The 17,308-nt window shown below is 31.8% G+C and overlaps 2 protein-coding genes across 2 annotated transcripts; one reads left to right on the plus strand and one right to left on the minus strand.

Moving 5' to 3' along the window:
• Nucleotides 1-2,096: 2,096 nt before the first annotated feature.
• LOC132733705 (G patch domain-containing protein 11-like) lies at nucleotides 2,097-7,451 on the minus strand. The gene is made up of 6 exons (XM_060720376.1): nucleotides 7,317-7,451; nucleotides 5,716-5,939; nucleotides 5,064-5,317; nucleotides 4,005-4,238; nucleotides 3,593-3,674; nucleotides 2,097-2,641 (listed from the first exon to the last, which is right to left on the minus strand). Exons 1-6 carry the CDS (start codon nucleotides 7,361-7,363, stop codon nucleotides 2,580-2,582), a joined length of 903 nt encoding a protein of 300 aa, XP_060576359.1. The 5' UTR covers nucleotides 7,364-7,451; the 3' UTR covers nucleotides 2,097-2,579.
• Nucleotides 7,452-11,714: 4,263 nt separating this feature from the next.
• On the plus strand, nucleotides 11,715-14,166 carry LOC132733702 (cholinesterase 2-like). Its single transcript, XM_060720368.1, has 2 exons — nucleotides 11,715-13,634; nucleotides 13,849-14,166. The coding sequence occupies exons 1-2, from the start codon at nucleotides 12,079-12,081 to the stop codon at nucleotides 14,078-14,080; spliced, it is 1,788 nt and encodes a 595-aa protein (XP_060576351.1). The 5' UTR covers nucleotides 11,715-12,078; the 3' UTR covers nucleotides 14,081-14,166.
• The last annotated feature ends 3,142 nt before the right edge of the window (nucleotides 14,167-17,308 follow it).

The raw sequence follows: 17,308 nt of genomic DNA on the forward strand, positions 1-17,308 counted from the left end.
CACTAAAATACAAACTCACTGAAAAAGATGCAAAAATTCATGAAGATGAAATTAATGAAAGTAAAATTAAAACTTGTGCAAAGGACGGAACATTTACAGATAATGTTCGATTATGTGTGATAAAATTATGTGGTTTTAGAAGTTGCTGTTGATAAAATCCCTACAGTGTTAAGAACTGTTTCTAAACATTTACATGGTATTGATATATCCGTGTTTGATCTACCATCAAGTACTACCGTCCAAAAAATTATCGATGAAGGACATTTTCTTGCCAAAACATTAATTTCTGAAAAGCTGTCTAAGGCAGAATTCTGGGGGTAAAATCGCGATAGCACCACACGTAAAAAGCAGAAAATTCTCGACACATCTATCACATTGTCTTCTGGAGATATACTCAGCTTGGGATTTTGTAGAGTTGCGCATGAAACTGCAGAAACAATAAACAATGTTACAAAAAATCATGTGACTGAACTTGCAAACTTAAATCAAAATCTTAATTCAAAATCAGCTGAACATCAATTTGTAAAAGAATCGCTGGGTAAATTAGCTTTTACAATGAGTGACAGAGCTAGCAACGAAAAAAAGACTGACAGATTACTGGACGAATGGCGTGACTCTATTTTAGGCAATTGTAATGACAGACAACAAGATGAAGTGCTGCATTTTCACTGTATGGCCCATGTGCTTCTTGGTTTTCATAGGTACATTTGTAAGGATGTGAAATATCTGGAATCTAAACTATGTGAGATAGATGCTCTAGGGCGTGATAAACTGTCCGCTTTTTCGAACTGGCGAACAAAAGGAACTGTAGTTTAACGAGTTTTGTTGACAACTTCAGATGTTTTTGGTCCGTCTGGAGATCATCATGGTATTAGAGATTTGTGGGAAGCATATTGTACTGTTAATGGTATAAAGTCCATTATAGGCAATTACAAAGACAATAGATTTAATGCCTTATTCCAAACTGCTGCAGAAATATTCCATCACAGAGCCCATTTCATAGTCATGTTCTTGAAACTGTAAAGTCCCCAAATTTGAAATTAAAATCAGTTATTGCCTTCCTGAAAGATAATTGTATTTTTGCATCAATTTGATGCCTTGGCCTTTTTTACTTGAGATTGACAGGTCCATATTGGGCCCTTATTATCTTGAACTTTTCAAAGAAGTGTCCAAATTGAAAGAGTACCTTACTGTACTAGAAAATGATCCTGCTGTCATTCTGTGTGATACGATGTGGAAAGATGTGCATGTGCAGCATAAAAGACTTTATCTAACTCCCTTAACAAACAAAATGAAAACAACCAGGCCTCCATGTTTGACTTTGTTAAACTTGTTGCATGTGCAATGAATAAAACAATCAACAAACGACCGAAATCAAATACTACACCTCAAAGAGCTGCACTAGCAAGACAGGTAATAACCAACAGGAAAACTGATGTTTCAAATCCCATGGTACTAAGAGAAGAAACATGGATCACCTCAAAGATTTTGTCTGTTTCATATGTTGTTCCATAGTTTAAACAAATGTAGAGCTTTTAAAATGAAAAGTTTAAGTGAAAGAAAGCAGTTTCTCAAAGAAAATAATATTTGCTACAAGTGTTGTGAATTTGATCATCACAAATTAAAAGAGTGTAAAGTGTTTATTAAATGCTGTGTTTGTGGTAATGTTAATCACATGTAAGTGTAATTACTTATGCAACTAATGTGTGTAATGGTACAGGAAGTGTAGTTCAAGTACATGTACTAATCATGCATGGTAAGTGTACATTTCATGACAAATCTTTAGAGATTTAATGTTCCTTAAATGCCAAGGTACAGAAATACAGTATCTTTGGCTCACAAATTCATGGAGTATGCAAGTATGTTTTTCTCACCACAAACAGAATACAGAAGCATTAGAAAGTATGTTTCCTTGTTATTATATCTTACAGACCTCTTTAAATTAAATCCTGTGTTCAAAGGCATGAAAAAAAGAGAAAATTTACTTCTTCCCTTTACACAAAAAAAAGTGTTTTTTTGACAAGACAAGAGTTTAAAATGGATAGATATTCTACATTATTAATTGATTGTTGAGTATCAATGATATATCAATATTGAGATTTTCAATGACAGCCCTAACTTGACTGGTGACAACATCTAGCATCAGATTTCCATAACTCTGCCTATAAGGCATGTTTAAATGTAACACATACTACCAAATATTTTCATCACGTCAAACGTTTTTAAATACAATATAATATAAACAGAATTTGAAAAAAAATAAATAACTATAACATATCTACATGTACATAACTTGATGATACTTTTCACTTTAGTTATTTTGATATAAGCAATTGGTGAATTACTAACCTACTCAACATAGTTCAAAATAATACTTATAAGTTAAATGGCAAACACCTATATCTAGTTGCTGTCAAATTAACATTCAATTTATGTTGCCATCTGATAAACAAGACCTATCCACAACTGGACACTCTTTGTAAACAACTTATCCACAACGTTTCACCATGGATCTCCCCAAATAAAATTAGGAAATAAAACAGGAATTTATAGAAATTAGTTAACTAAACAAAACTACATCACATATCCTCATGGAGTTCAGCAGAATTTCCTGGACAATGTTTCATCAAATCTTCTTTATCTGAAATACAAGAAAATAGCAATATCTCAAACCATATAAGGAATGTAAATCATTAATTTATATATAGATGAAATATAATGTCTCTATATCATCATAATAAAACATTCATCCAACTAGAGTTTCACTTTCAAAAAGGGCAGAAATAAGATAACTTGTTTCTAAACACTTTTTAAAGACTTTGAATTTCAAGTCATGATGTTTAAGTTGAATAGCTCACTCTGATTAAATGCCAAAGTGAGATTCTAGTTACATCAACTGGCAAGGCTCATAATAATACAGCATGTTTGTAATGGTGCTTTTCATTGGATAGTCATGGTGTTCATATAGTTTATATACATGGCTGCTATCAATTTATGAAGAAGTCTCATTTTTTTTCCTCAAAAAAAAGTTTGCTGTATTATAAATTTGTTATATAGATTCCAGACAGTTTATATGGCTTTATATAAACAGTTGTTTGCAATACAAGAATAACCCTAGCCAAGCTGCTTGGGTTGTATTTCTAAACAACTGTGCATAAACATCAATAAGTCAAAAATCTTTGTAATAAATATTGTATTACATCACTGGGTAAAAACAGTCATATAATAATATAATTACACCAAAACCAACATTTTAATGTAATTTTTCACTGCTATGCATTATAGAGCCATTCATTATTGATTTTTATGAGGGGAAAGAACTAGAACATTACAGTTTCTTAATTAATTTACTTGATCCTCGGGAATATTGCAAAAAAAATTTCAACCGCGTGATATTCATTTCCAGGATGATATATATCAAAGTAACACCATGTGATGTCACATTAGGCTATATCATAAAAAGTTTATATGAGGTATAAGAATATTGTTTAATGAATGTTGCTGTTTTTTCCTTTTAACTTACACCTGGTTCACAAACATAAACAACTGATCACACTAGTAAACAATATTCAAAGATACAATAGTAACATACCATTATATTTAGTACCACACCATACACAATATTTGTGTTTTGTTCTTAAGTATATAGTCAGCACATCCAACATTTCTTCAACCTGTAAAACATATTGAAATATCTTTATACTAATTTCCTTGCTTGGAAGAAAAAACTTAAACAATTACTGTATAAAGTAGTTGGTATAAGACATGGAGAATTTTAGAAGAAACTGACTTCAATCATCTATAACCCCTTTTAGAAAATGAGGTTAATGTCAGATGAAGCTAAATTGAAAAACAACTGCATGAGTAGAAATATTTGTCTGATTGGCTGGTAATGACAGTAACTATCTTAAATATCATGAAATCAATTACAATAGATTCGTGCACATGTTTGGACTGGTAATCATAATGTACAATAATATTTTCAAGAGACAATATATACAAACACTATAGCTTGCAGCTGGTTCTTCCTCAGTCTCTCTAGAATCATCATCATCATTATCATCATCATTATCATCATCATCGTCAACATCATCCTGTACATAGCCACTATATCCTGGTTGCATACGATCTAGTCTCTCATCTTCCCCAACACCATTAATATCATCATCATCTTCCTCAGCTTGTCTAGGTAATAAAGCTTCTGGCCAGAAAAATGCTTCATGTGGTTGTGTTATACCCTGAAATAGTTACACACAAAAACGTAACTAGATTGGCAGAAACAACTATAAATATTGTATCTTAGTTCCAGCATTTAAATAACAATGTTGTTATTCATCTCATATACCAAGGTGCAGTAGTGTAATAATGCCACTTAAGTCAGAGCTATCTGAACAGGGTTCCACTTTTCTCAGAGATGGACAGTTTACTGCAATTTTTCTAAATAAAGAGATCATTTGAGGAAAAGGTAATACAGACCTTGACCTACAATTTAAAAATAGGTGTTGCAGCCGGACCTCATCATCCAAATCAACATATCAAGTTTCAAAGACATAATTGAAGTTACTGACCTGAAACAAATTTCTAATCTCCAATTTGGTCACAATGTGTACCTTATGAATGGGTGCATTGTCATGTAAGAGGTGAATGTACTTTGGGGACAAATTTTGTAGTAGTTCTTTAATTTCTTTACAACAACATTTCTATAGAACTTAATTGTGACTGTTTTGCTAGATATAGGGATTTACAAGATAGGACTCATCATCAAAGAAAATTACATACATATGATTATGAAAAAAACTTCTTTACTAAACAGCTTTGCATTTCGTTGACCAAAATTGGATTGGAGAACTTACATTTGTCTCATCATCAGTAACCAAATAATCAAAAGCTTTCTTGATATATATTTGATACATATCTGGAGCTGTTTCATCACGACTTTCACGAAATAAAGTACAAATGACATTAATTTTGGAACATCTCTCAGACTGACAGAGCTCCCCTTAATTATGATAATATTTTTTTTCAAAATCTATTCATGACTAGAAATACATTATCAAACTTACCATCTGTGAATCAAGCTGTTCACAAACTTTCTGGCTTTTGTAAAGGTCTTTATCAACATTTTTATTCTTTATTCTTTCATTCATTCTTCTCATAAAAGTTTGTTTATGTTCAGCTTCCATCTTTCTTCTTTTAGCACTCCAATGTTTATGCATCTGTACTTGTTGATCCTTCTTTCTTTTCTGATCTGCCTCCCTCCCCAGTCCACCTCTACCCAACTTCACTTCTACAGGAATAGGTTCTGTTCTTCCAACACCTTTATAGTGTACACAAAGATCCTCATAATCACATTAAAGAATTCATTAATACATTATTTGTATATACATGACTCATTGAATAATAAATATATCACTGTCAACTGTGTACTTTATATTTATTCTGTACACAAAAAATATTTTATTTGCACTTCATATATTAAAAGTTATAAATTTGAACACAGTATGTTACTTAAAAAGCAACCTAAACCTATTATTAAAGGTGTTAACAAATAAACTATTAAATGAATAGTTTTCAGCATTTTTTCTGAATTATTACTTCTTAACCCTAAAAAAAAGATTTCAAAACAAATATGGAACATTCATGGAAATTTCATGAAAAAATCTCTTTTAAAGAATTTCAATTTCATACAAAAGATATTTTATATGTTCCACTGACCTGATTTTCCTATGGCCATTCCAGGTTTATATCCCATTTTCTGAAGTAATGAGAATCCTTTATTGTCACTAGATAAACTAGCCCCTAAACCTTCCTCTCTTTTCTCTCTCTCTAACACAGCCTTTGGTTTCTGTTTGTTCTTCTCATTATATTGTTTTTCTTTTTTTCTCTGCTCCTGTCTCCTCACACAATCTTTGGACAGTAACCCTGGTCTTGTATCAGGTCTGATTGGATAAATATAAAATTGTGCAAAACATTAAGTATACATATGATATGAATTTAGTAGGATCTACTGTAGAATTAAGGCAGACTTAGGGACAGGGCCAACCATACCAAGGTAGAATATATTTAGAACAAGAGTAACCACAACTAGAGACAAGGTGGACTGTGGGTTAATAGTAATAAAATCAATATTTTATAAATGTAAAAGTTATAATAATATAACCTTAATTTTATTACCCTCTTCTGTTATTTGAAAGATTACCACATTTCAACAAACATTCCTTTAACAATAACAGTGACCTAAGACAGAACACTATAACATGTTATAGGATGGGTATTTACTTTAATCTAAAACAGTTAATCTATATAAGTTATGAGTTATTATCTTTCATACTTATTGCACGGTATATAGATACAATATTAAAGCCAACCAATCAAATTGTTGCAGTTATTACTGAATGGTATAAATAAGCTGAATTTGGCAATGTTAGTTAGGTTAGCTCAATAGGTAGAGCGTTGGACTGTGAATTGGGCTACCCGGGTTAGATTCCCGGACGACACAGGTCGCTTTTGTTGTGATTGATCATGAAATCCTTTCTACGGTCATTCACACTGTACCTCTGCTCTTGCATGTACAGAAGTTTCAGTTCCTTGCGAAAGTGAAGGCAACTAGTACTGGTAAACTGCTTGACAGCCTGCCCAGGAACGATGGGGTAGTTGAACTGTGCTCTTGTGAATTCAATGTGGCTTACTGTTGTGATCCGGAGTGAAAACTACCAACACCACCACCACATGTTAGTTAGGTTAGCTACGGTACCTATTCTGGTCAGTACTATAAGGCTTAGCCTTGAAACACTAAACTGGACTTAGTCCTAAACACAAATGTTTATGTTTATTGTAATCAACCTCATATAAAATATCTCATAAATATAATCTTAATAAAAATTAAATTTTATTAGTATACTTATTTAATTTATTAGGACTACTCATATAATAAAAGCATTGTTTGAAATTGTATTTATTAGTTGTTGTTATTTAGTCCATCATCTTTATATAGTAACACTTATATAACATACATGTATCTAACAGTGTAAGTCTACTTAGCCCTGAGAATTTACTCCAGTTAAAATTTGGCAGAGAGATACTGCCTCTACTACTGTAGCCCTAAGTGTTTGTGTTTTTCGGTCCTAAATTCTTTAAATGAATTGTCTGTCAGTGGACAGTCGCACTTTGAAACAGTATAAATAAACTATGTAAGATGTGCGAATCGCTATAGTCGCGACTCAAAAGTGGGACGAATCGCTATTGTCAACTTTCGCTTGTTGCGTATGCATTCAAGTTTTACAAGCATTGAGATAATACATGTACATAACACTTACAATTTTTGTAAAAATGCATCAGACATATAATCTTCTTCGTCAGACATACTTGTTATCTACTTTATGTTGAATTACTGCTACGCTTTTAGTTTTCAGTGCGTCGCAGGCTGTAATTACGGTACAGTACCACTAAAATACGCAATGGAGATTTTTTGGCGCTTTTAATATTAAGGTTGAGCATCACTATTTTTTCCTTTTTATATTGCCTCTTGGGCCTTTCATATGTATCATTTTTTTCATGTAAGTCTCGTTTTCTTATAAGAATTTTAATAGACTGTTGGTACAAAACCAAGTGGGTAGAATTAGATATATCCTACTATAAAGAACATAGTGGACAACTGAGAACTTACTCAAAAAATTTAAAAAGTCTATTACAAGATATTGATTTATGTCGAGATGTCACCTTAATGATTTTAAAAGAACTCTCTTACTGTATCGTATATCTTAAAAGGTTATGTAAACTTTAAAACTCTTTAAATAGTTAGAACAGTTTGTGTATATGTTGTGAGAATAATGATATTAATGCTGTAGCAAACTTAATTTTATCCATAAATGTTTTCATCTAGACTCGAATTTCAAAAAAGTGACATCTTTTTGAACTCATATCACGGGGGTGGGACCTCATATGGATCTCAAATTGAGCATCGGTTAAAATATATGTGAAACTTTATAAAGTCAAGTAACCCCTTTTAAATTGAATGCAAGCTTTCTATAAATTAATTTGTAGCGCGTTATGAAACAGCTTCAGAGCTACAGAGGTCATTCTATAAAATTTGAGATCACTTCAATTCAATTACAGCTGAAATACATCTTGATATATTCAATTTAATAGAAGAGGTAATCATTCATTAATTGCACGCTTTAGCTCAATTTTTGATATCAATAATAATTATTGTATTATCCACAGAGCTACTTAAGAAATTATATCGGTCTTGGCGGTGTTTATCGGCTATTTAACACCGGTTTGGAGTTTTGATGCGTAGCAATTGACCACGAAGTCCGTAGGCCTGAGTGGTTAATTCTTTCGCATCTCACACCCACTAGCTCCGGCTTGAGCGGTACTCCATTTTCAATACTAAATGGAATCAATGATCCCGAAGGACCTGAAAAATATAACAGCACTGAAGTGAAGTACGGTCCAACTTTTTACAGTTGCTACACGGCACGTGACTCCTGCTGATATGAGATACTGTATACAAATCTGGACCACAAAAAAATGCAAAATTGTCTAATTCACTTGCATGGCTTGTCAGCAGTTCCTTATTTATTTTCATTCTGGTATTTGCCACACTTGAAAATAGTGCATTTAATATTCACTCAATATTTACCATTTCTTGGCCTCGCACTGATTCAAAACAAATAACCCTTACATGCGATTTTATTATCAATTGATTTTAGCACTTGATCTTGATAGGCTTTTTTCTTCTATTTTTATTTTCAAAGAAGTTATATACATATTTTCAAAAGTACTTTTTCTTAAACTTTGTCAAACGTAACTTTCAATATCTAAATATTTAATAAAATTAAGTGATACAAAATGTACTTTTCTAACATACAAAATGTACTTTTCTAACATTTCATGGAATTTTCTTCAAATTCCTTCAAAATCTACTTCCATTAGCGTTTTATATTTGATTGTTATGGCACTAAAATACCATAATATTAGCAAATGGCCTTGATAATAATATAAATTTATCAATAATATTGATCCAAAACTGCGTGAAGTATAAGTTTGCAACTAAAATGCGCTTTTGTGTATTGAAACTTTATTAGAATTAACATACCAATTAAACCATTTGCACATGATTGACGGATATATATTTGTATTGTTTGGTGAACTTCAAAACGTAAAGATGTGAATAAGTGAGTAGAAAATCCGACAGGAAATGTCACCTGTCAAATCGCATAAAGCTGAAACCTAAAACCGAGTGTGTAAGGAATTGGCATACGGATTTTGTTTCAAAATAACACACAAATTCACTTACATAGATAAAATACGTGCGAGTGTTGTAAATATTCATTACTCGGTAGCCATTTTGAACCAAGTGTGCAAATACTTCACGTCCTTCCCCTTATTGGTCTTTGTGTTTCAACATTTTCTTCATACACAGAACCTGCATGGGACACGGCCGAACCGGACAAATAATCTAAAGATTGCTGGCCGCGTGAGTTCAAATCCCGTCAGCGACAAATCGTTGTTCCGTGAGTAAGACTTTACAATCATTGCTTAATATTGACTGGATCGAAAGCATTTCAATAAGCTTCTAAAACGACGGAACTAGAATAAATTCATATGAATTAACCTGGGACGTAATTTAATCGTGTCCCAGACAGAACCAGTCCCGACGAACATTGCACAAAAACTGGGTAAGTATAGAAGTAATTAAGTCAGTTAAAAGTGACAAACAAAGCTTTGAATTTTATAAAAAAAATGTTTAAAATATTGAAACTCTGCCCTGTGAATGACTCATTTACTTTCGGTTTCACTCATTGGGATATTGTGCTTATCTGAATCTGTTTCACACGTTATACTAGAAAAATTGGGTGCCAGTTAAGTAATTTATATGTACAAACTTAAAAGAAATCATTGGTTTTATCATGATAGCTAGTACTTTAAACATAATTTTGGTGTTTCTATATAATTGTTTCTGACGCGCAAAAATCCTTTCAAAAAGGCCAATTAAGCCCTAGAAATGCTTTTATTTTTAAAAAGCTTTTTACTTATATATTTATTTTTATTATTTTTATTATTATTTTTATTTCCGTTAGTTACTGAGCGATCATTAACCTGAACTACCATTTGCTTCTGTTGGCAATTAAGTACGGTGATAATGATTTCGTAATTTGTATGAAAGTCAAAATTTTGCTACAATAACAATTTTAATACTTTCACATTTACCACTATACTTTTTTCAGAAATACAGGCAAAACAAAAATGTATTTAATAAGTCTGCACAAACTGCACGATATATTAATTATGTTTAAGACTTGAAAAAAAATCTAGTCTACAATGCCGGGAGTACGGGATTATTCAGAATACTACATGAAATATATATACATACCTTTAGACAATTAATCCTTCGTACCAATAAGATGAAGAATAATCAAAGTGACACAGCAAAAGGGCATGTTATTTCTTCTGATAATCACTTTTTTTAACGGTATAGAATAATAAAATCTATCATTCACCTTTGAAACATTGTTCTTTTTCACTTAAAACGGTTTTATTATTGATGAGTGATAAATAGAATATAAGATTTGTGTAAGTTCATTACTAAATTTGATGAACTCATTGAATAAAGTAATATTATGCTCGCCACAGGCTCGCAATCAAGTCGTTCATTCAATTTAGTATAAAATTCATTCAAGATCCTCTATATTTATATGCTACTGGATCTATATAACTTTCTGTTTTTGACATGTATTAGATGCATTTTAATAGGGACATAAAGTCTAAGAATGATTAAATTTACCATTCTGTAGAAATGGCAAACATGTGTTTTATAATGTTGTAATTATAGAATTAAAATGTGTTAGATGCTTGTAAACTTGTATCACCTGAAGAAAATGGCGCTGAATAATGTAAACAAGATGGCATTTTGACTGCTATACAATAATCACTATTGCTGTACCAATTGTCAAACCACACAAGAAACAAAATATGACCAACTCAGCTTTATTGTCAATGAGGAACTTTTAGAAAACTGTAACAGAACACTAAAAATAATAAGCGTACAAAAAATAAAAATAGTAATAAAAAAGTAGTATATTAATGTATATTAATATTAATTTAAACGAGTACATTTATTAAGAAACGACAAACGCTGTTTCATCGGAGAGCTTCATTAAAATAAAAATAAATAAATAAATAAATAAATGAAATAAATAAATAATAAAATTTTATGAATAAGTAATAGACAAATAAATGAAAAAAGTGGATAAGAAACAAAGAACATATAAAAGATGAAAAATCGAGAAAGAAAACAATGGTTCACAAGTGCATGTATATAAAACATTTAAACGAGTTCTATATGAAATATGATTTGAATGTTTATATATACATACATGTAGATTCCGGTGTCAGTGAATATTATAAAGTCAATGGAGACTATCCCCGCGTCAACTTCCGATATCAAATATACTGTTAGCACTGGAACGCAACCCGTCATTATTAGAAAAAAAATACTATGGCTGATAACAAAAAACTCTGATGCAAAGAGATGCCTCTTCTTCAAATTATGTATTTTGACTAAGACTTTTATTACAGAATTTTGAAAATTGTTTCTCAAATATCTTATGTGCAGTCTGCATGCTGTCCTTATCATCTTAATTAGCGCCTTTGGTTAACCTTTTGAAATAAAATTGTCATCAACTTGTTGTTTAACATAGCTACGTGTAGCTTCCAAAGACTAAAATGGGTAACAACCTCATTGTTGAACTATATTTTGACTATCTCTTCAATGTTTAACTCATATAAATCATATACCTTCCACAGTAATTCATATCTGTTTTCACTCAGAAATGTAGTTCATCAGATGAAAGATGACGAATACGTCTTCAGATGTTATGGTAACTAAGGATAATGTTTATAGACAGTAGATAAAAATATCAGGGATTTAACCTTTACAATTTCAGTCGTTTAAAGTACTGACCATTTGTACAGGCTATAGACGACTTTGTTCGCTCTTAAAAACAAGAGACTGAAAAAAAAAAAGACTTTAATTTACCACTTTAACACTGATTTACTTTTTTAAGTATTTAGATGGAATTAAAACCCAAAGCCTGTTTGCTGGTTTTGTTAGGACTATGTTGTATCATGCGTAGTCTCGCGGATGAAGTCTTCCTCAACACACGTCTTGGTACTATCATTGGTAAGAAGGCTGAAACGACATTTAATGGAAAAACAGGCAACGTGAACGCTTTTCTGGGGATTCCATATGCCGAGTCACCTACAGGTAGCAAAAGATTTCGAAAACCGGTACCTAAAGCGAACCTTGTAAATCCATACAATGCCTCCGATTTCGGCCCAGCTTGTCCGCAGGATTTATTCATGATGATGGGATGGGTTCCCGGATATCCGTATGTAGACGAGGATTGTCTCTCTTTAAATGTGTTCACGCCAGAAAATGCCGGTATGCAAGGTAATAATAAGAGCTATGCGGTTATGGTTTGGATTTACGGTGGCGCGTATGTGATAGGACAAAGTAAAATGTATTCTGGAGAGAATTTAACATTAGTTGGTGATGTTATTGTTGTAACGATGAACTATAGGATCACGTCTCTAGGATTTCTTAGCACTGGAAGCAGCAAGTATCCGGGAAATGCTGGACTGTGGGACCAACAGTTAGCAATAAAATGGGTACACGACAATATTGAAAGTTTTGGAGGGGATCCAAATCGTGTTACGATATTTGGAGAATCAGCAGGGGGATCAAGTGTGCTTTATCACGCATTATATCCTGGAAACAAAGGTCTATTTCAACGCCTCATAACAGAAAGTGGCAGTCCATTGTGCCCCTGGGCATATCAGCCTGATCCTATAAAATATGCAAGAAGATTAGCTAATAAGCTAGGCTGCAAAGATAATGACCTGGACGCTGCTGTAGATTGTTTACAGAAACTTGACGCTATGACCGTAGTGAACAACAGTCGCGTGGGCTCACAAGATGACACAGTCTTCAGGGCTGAGTGGGTACCGAACTATGACAACGATTTTATAAGGTTTCCACAAAACCGTTTGTTTTCTTCCGGAATAGATATGTTTAAGGACTTGGACTTGATGGCTGGAGTCAATAATAACGATGGTGCATTTGTTACTCTGTTAGCTATACAGCCGTTTATGGTCCAGCAGATAAACAAAACATTTGACAAGGGTATCACTAGAGATTTTTTCAATAATTTCTACATTCCATTTTACTTTAAAGATTATCGTGGAAACGTTAGTCAATTGACAAAAGACACGGCTGCCCATGTTTACACAGACTGGAGAGATCTACATAACGATATTTACACAAGAGAAAAATTCTTACAATTTTCGGGAGATTACAATTTCTTCATGCCTGTTTTATCTAGTATAAGAGCGCATGCGAATTCTTCATCAAAGTCAAAGACATTTTTATATCAGTTTAAAGTGCGAGCGGCTTTCAACAAGTCACCATCATGGGTATCTGGCGCAAATCACGGAGATGAGTTACCGTTCGTATTTGGTTTCCCAGATCTTATGGCGGATGGAATGGGATTCCGCGATAATGTTCCTGCAATTGAGGAACAACTTTCTACAAATATAATGACAATGTGGAGTAATTTTGCGAAAACTGGGTAGGTTTTTGAATGTAATAAAATTTATTTTCACGGTAAATTTCCCCGGCTTATATCTAAACAAATAGTTCAATTTTTAAAGAATAATGCCAGAGCATGAAATATTTTCTAGATATAAAACTATTTATCGCATTTTAAATGTTCATTTTGAAAAGTTTGTTTTAATTGGTTACTGTGATCATTTACAAGACTTTTTACTTTCATATCATTCCAGAGATCCAAATTTTCCAGTGAATGTACCAGACGCTATAGTTTGGCCAGAGTATAATTCGGACACACAACGTTATTTGAGGATTGGCTTAAATAAATCATCAGCATACCAAAACCTGTTTGGCGATAGAGCCTCGTTTTGGCTCAAACTTGAGCCAGAAATCCATGCGCTTGAAAGAGCAAAATCAAATCACAATTATCAACCTGGACTCGGCATACCTGTTATAGTTGGGTAACTGTCAACTCAGCAATGGTTTATAATTGCATACGGACATCTTTTCTTTCTTATCTCCGAACACATTTAACTTTTCTGTTTTATGATACATGGACATATCTAATTTCGATAGCTAACTGCTCCAGGTAGTCACATCGTAACATCAGGAACATATACATATACTTTTCCTACCTATGTTATGTAAATGTATTTGACATATGACATCTGTTCTGAGTTGATATGGCATTAGTACGATAAAAAAGAATAATAAAACGCATATGTATAATAATCGAGATGTGTTTTATTGAAAAAGTATGGAGAAATATTCATTGCCAGTACTACAATGAAGACATACAACAAGAGTGATGCTAAATAACCTCCTGTAACACTCACAATGCGCTCAATATAACCTAACTAAAAACTTTACACTAACATTCAAACATACATAGAAAAAGTAATTCTAACAAAGTTTGTGATGTTAAAGACCCTGTTTAGTTTTTACAAATTTCTGATTTTAAACATCTCAAATGCTTACGTTTTTACTGAAAAATTCGGCCTCAATCCGTTCTGTTAAAAAAATGAAAGTAACTTGTAAGTAGCTTTGTTTTCTCATGATTAGTATAATGAACAGAAGCTATTGGGAGTATAAGCCAAGCGTTACTCAACCAGAAATTATCAGAAGTACATAGAGCACTATATGCATTGATCAACAGTTACAGAATGGTATACCATAATGATCATGATTTTTACTTGCATACTGAACATGTGATTGTTACAACAGATTATAAACTGGAGGTAAAATTTTCAAAAAACAAGACAACATCTATAGTTGGAACACAAATCAATCTGGAGAAAAGACGGAGTTGAAAACAGACAAACATGTTATCTACCATAATATAGAAAATATATAGAAAAAAAAACTTGTATTATTCTATATATATACTTTAACATAGGTGGAGAAAATTTGAGAATCTTCCCCAAAATTTTAAGGTTTATAACATTAATGAATAAAATTCTCATATATATATAGATATAATTATATATAATAATATATAAATCTCCCAAATTATATTAGGAGAGAAAATCCAATATGCAAAAAAAAAAGAAGAAAAATAAAAACTTTCTTTCAAATAACATCCCACACACGACATTGAATGACAAAAAAAATCATGTTTGCTTATACATACATCAACTTCTTAAGAAAAAAAACATAGTAAAAAATGCTGGAAACTGTTATACATAATTTTCATCTCTTTTTGATTTAATATCCTAGAGTTCAAAGCTGATAAATTATTTGACAATTTAAAGTACTGAAATATTAAGAACCTGAAGTAAAAGAATGCAAGAAACCTTTTCACAAAAAAATCATCTGTAGTTTTGACTTCTTGTTTACAAACAAACGTGACTTAAGCCACCTAAATGTAATTTGTTCATACAGAATTTATGTAGACAGCTATAAACTTTCAGACACATTCTAGAATAAGTTCCTGAAACCAACCAATACTAAGCAACGAGTGTAAAGTTTCTTGCACAAGGAAACAGCAGCCTGCCTGTGATGGGGTTTGAACCCATGCAGCTAGAATCCTTAGATACTACTCCTCTTCACATATTAACTGCCAATAAATTACAGTAAATTATCATGTAATATTTTTGTGTTTTATATCAGCGTAAATCATTAAGCAATACCAGCAGTTTTTACTATGACTTCCATTACAGTAGTGTATTTACATTCTTAATGTTTCTGTCCTTATTCTGTAATCTAATTTAAAACGAAAAATCATTAAAAACTGATTATCAAATCTTTATAATACATGTATAATTATAGAAATGTGCCATGCCTTCAGTAGTTATAAATCTTGTTCAACATATAAAAGAGAGTAACTGACTATAATTTATGATATAGTGGTATATGTGAAATAAATTATAATCCAGAATATCCTCACTTTACAGCTTATACCTATATTTAGTTACAAAAAGTGCAACAATACCTTTAACTTAAGGCAAGGAGAAATGCTACAAGAAAAACTCTAAAATGTTCAATCTTTTCTATTAAGAAAATACTTATTTCCTCATATTACTGAAATTTACTGTTTAAATTGGTTGAAAAAAATATTTAAAACAAAAATATATTTTTGTTCACTTTCTGGCTGTAAACAATCACAAGAAAAATATTATGTATAACATTATAAAAACAACAACATTGTACAGAAAAACAAATTGTTTGGACTGACAAAACCTGCAAAGCTGATTAATTAACATATTGCACTTACAAAAGCTTTAACAGTGTAGGAAGAAGTCATATTGAAATGTGACTTAGTCAAATTGCCTACATCCTTTTCTTTGAAAAAAAAATTGTAATAAAGTTATCATAAATTGTACCAAAGATAAGCAAACAAGTATATTTCATATGAAATATTTATAAGAGCAATTATGGATGGTTCGAGAAAATATCGCTGTTCCAAATTCACAAATGGTTACTTTTGTTATCTCTTTTTTCATACCTTTTCACCAGGTAATAGAAAATATTTGTATACAATTTAAAGTTTAAAAGACTTCATGACAGAAACAATATCCAATTTTGTGTGAGGTAGCTTACAAATTTATTGCTTGTTTTGAGAAATCTGGCACTACCACTCAAGTTGGAAAGAAAAAGAAGAAACCTAGCTTGGTCTACTGTAAAACTACAAAATATCTCACACAATGAAATGCATGTTTCACATTGAAGAGACATCACTATCAAATTAACATTTATTTCATGATTAAACTCAGCTTGTGTGTCATTCCTCTGTTGATAATCAAAAGAAAATTTATGTATCTCATAAGCAGATCCATACTAAGAAAGACAAGCTATGTACAGATCTGTCATTATAAAAAAAATGCATAATTGTGAATGCAAGGTGAAATTCATGGACTTGTTATCATGGTAAGAAACAAATACAACAATTTGCTAACAGAAAACATGTTTGGTAGAATGAAGGTTTATTTACCCTTGTATATTATATGTAAAATATAACATGGAACTTGCCATAAGTATTCTGACATTATAGGACATATCACAATGTGTATGACCTGGTTTCTATTAAAACACCCTTTATGCATAATACACTGAATTTAATAACATGAGATGAAATCATTATCATTACATTTTATAATCTAGAGATAATAAAGCAGCGTAAAATAGGATAGCAAAAAATATTGTAAGCAATTAAAGCATTTAGTCAATGGCACACACTAATGAAAACAGATGAAA

Source organism: Ruditapes philippinarum, unplaced genomic scaffold, assembly GCF_026571515.1.
Source record: "Ruditapes philippinarum isolate M1 unplaced genomic scaffold, ASM2657151v2 ctg802_1_1_1_1, whole genome shotgun sequence".
NCBI classification, from domain to species: domain Eukaryota; kingdom Metazoa; phylum Mollusca; class Bivalvia; order Venerida; family Veneridae; genus Ruditapes; species Ruditapes philippinarum.

Excerpts from the sequence above, each read along its gene's own strand:
- LOC132733702 (XM_060720368.1), top strand. The coding sequence starts at position 12,079 with ATGGAATTAAAACCCAAAGCCTGTTTGCTGGTTTTGTTAGGACTATGT. Across the intron at positions 13,635-13,848 it reads AGTAATTTTGCGAAAACTGG|AGATCCAAATTTTCCAGTGA; the intron begins GTAGGTTTTTGA and ends ATATCATTCCAG.
- LOC132733705 (XM_060720376.1), bottom strand. The coding sequence starts at position 7,363 with ATGTCTGACGAAGAAGATTATATGTCTGATGCATTTTTACAAAAATT. Across the intron at positions 4,239-5,063 it reads AACAGCTTGATTCACAGATG|GGTATAACACAACCACATGA; the intron begins GTAAGTTTGATA and ends TAACTATTTCAG. Across the intron at positions 3,675-4,004 it reads AACCAGCTGCAAGCTATAGT|GTTGAAGAAATGTTGGATGT; the intron begins GTTTGTATATAT and ends TATGTTTTACAG.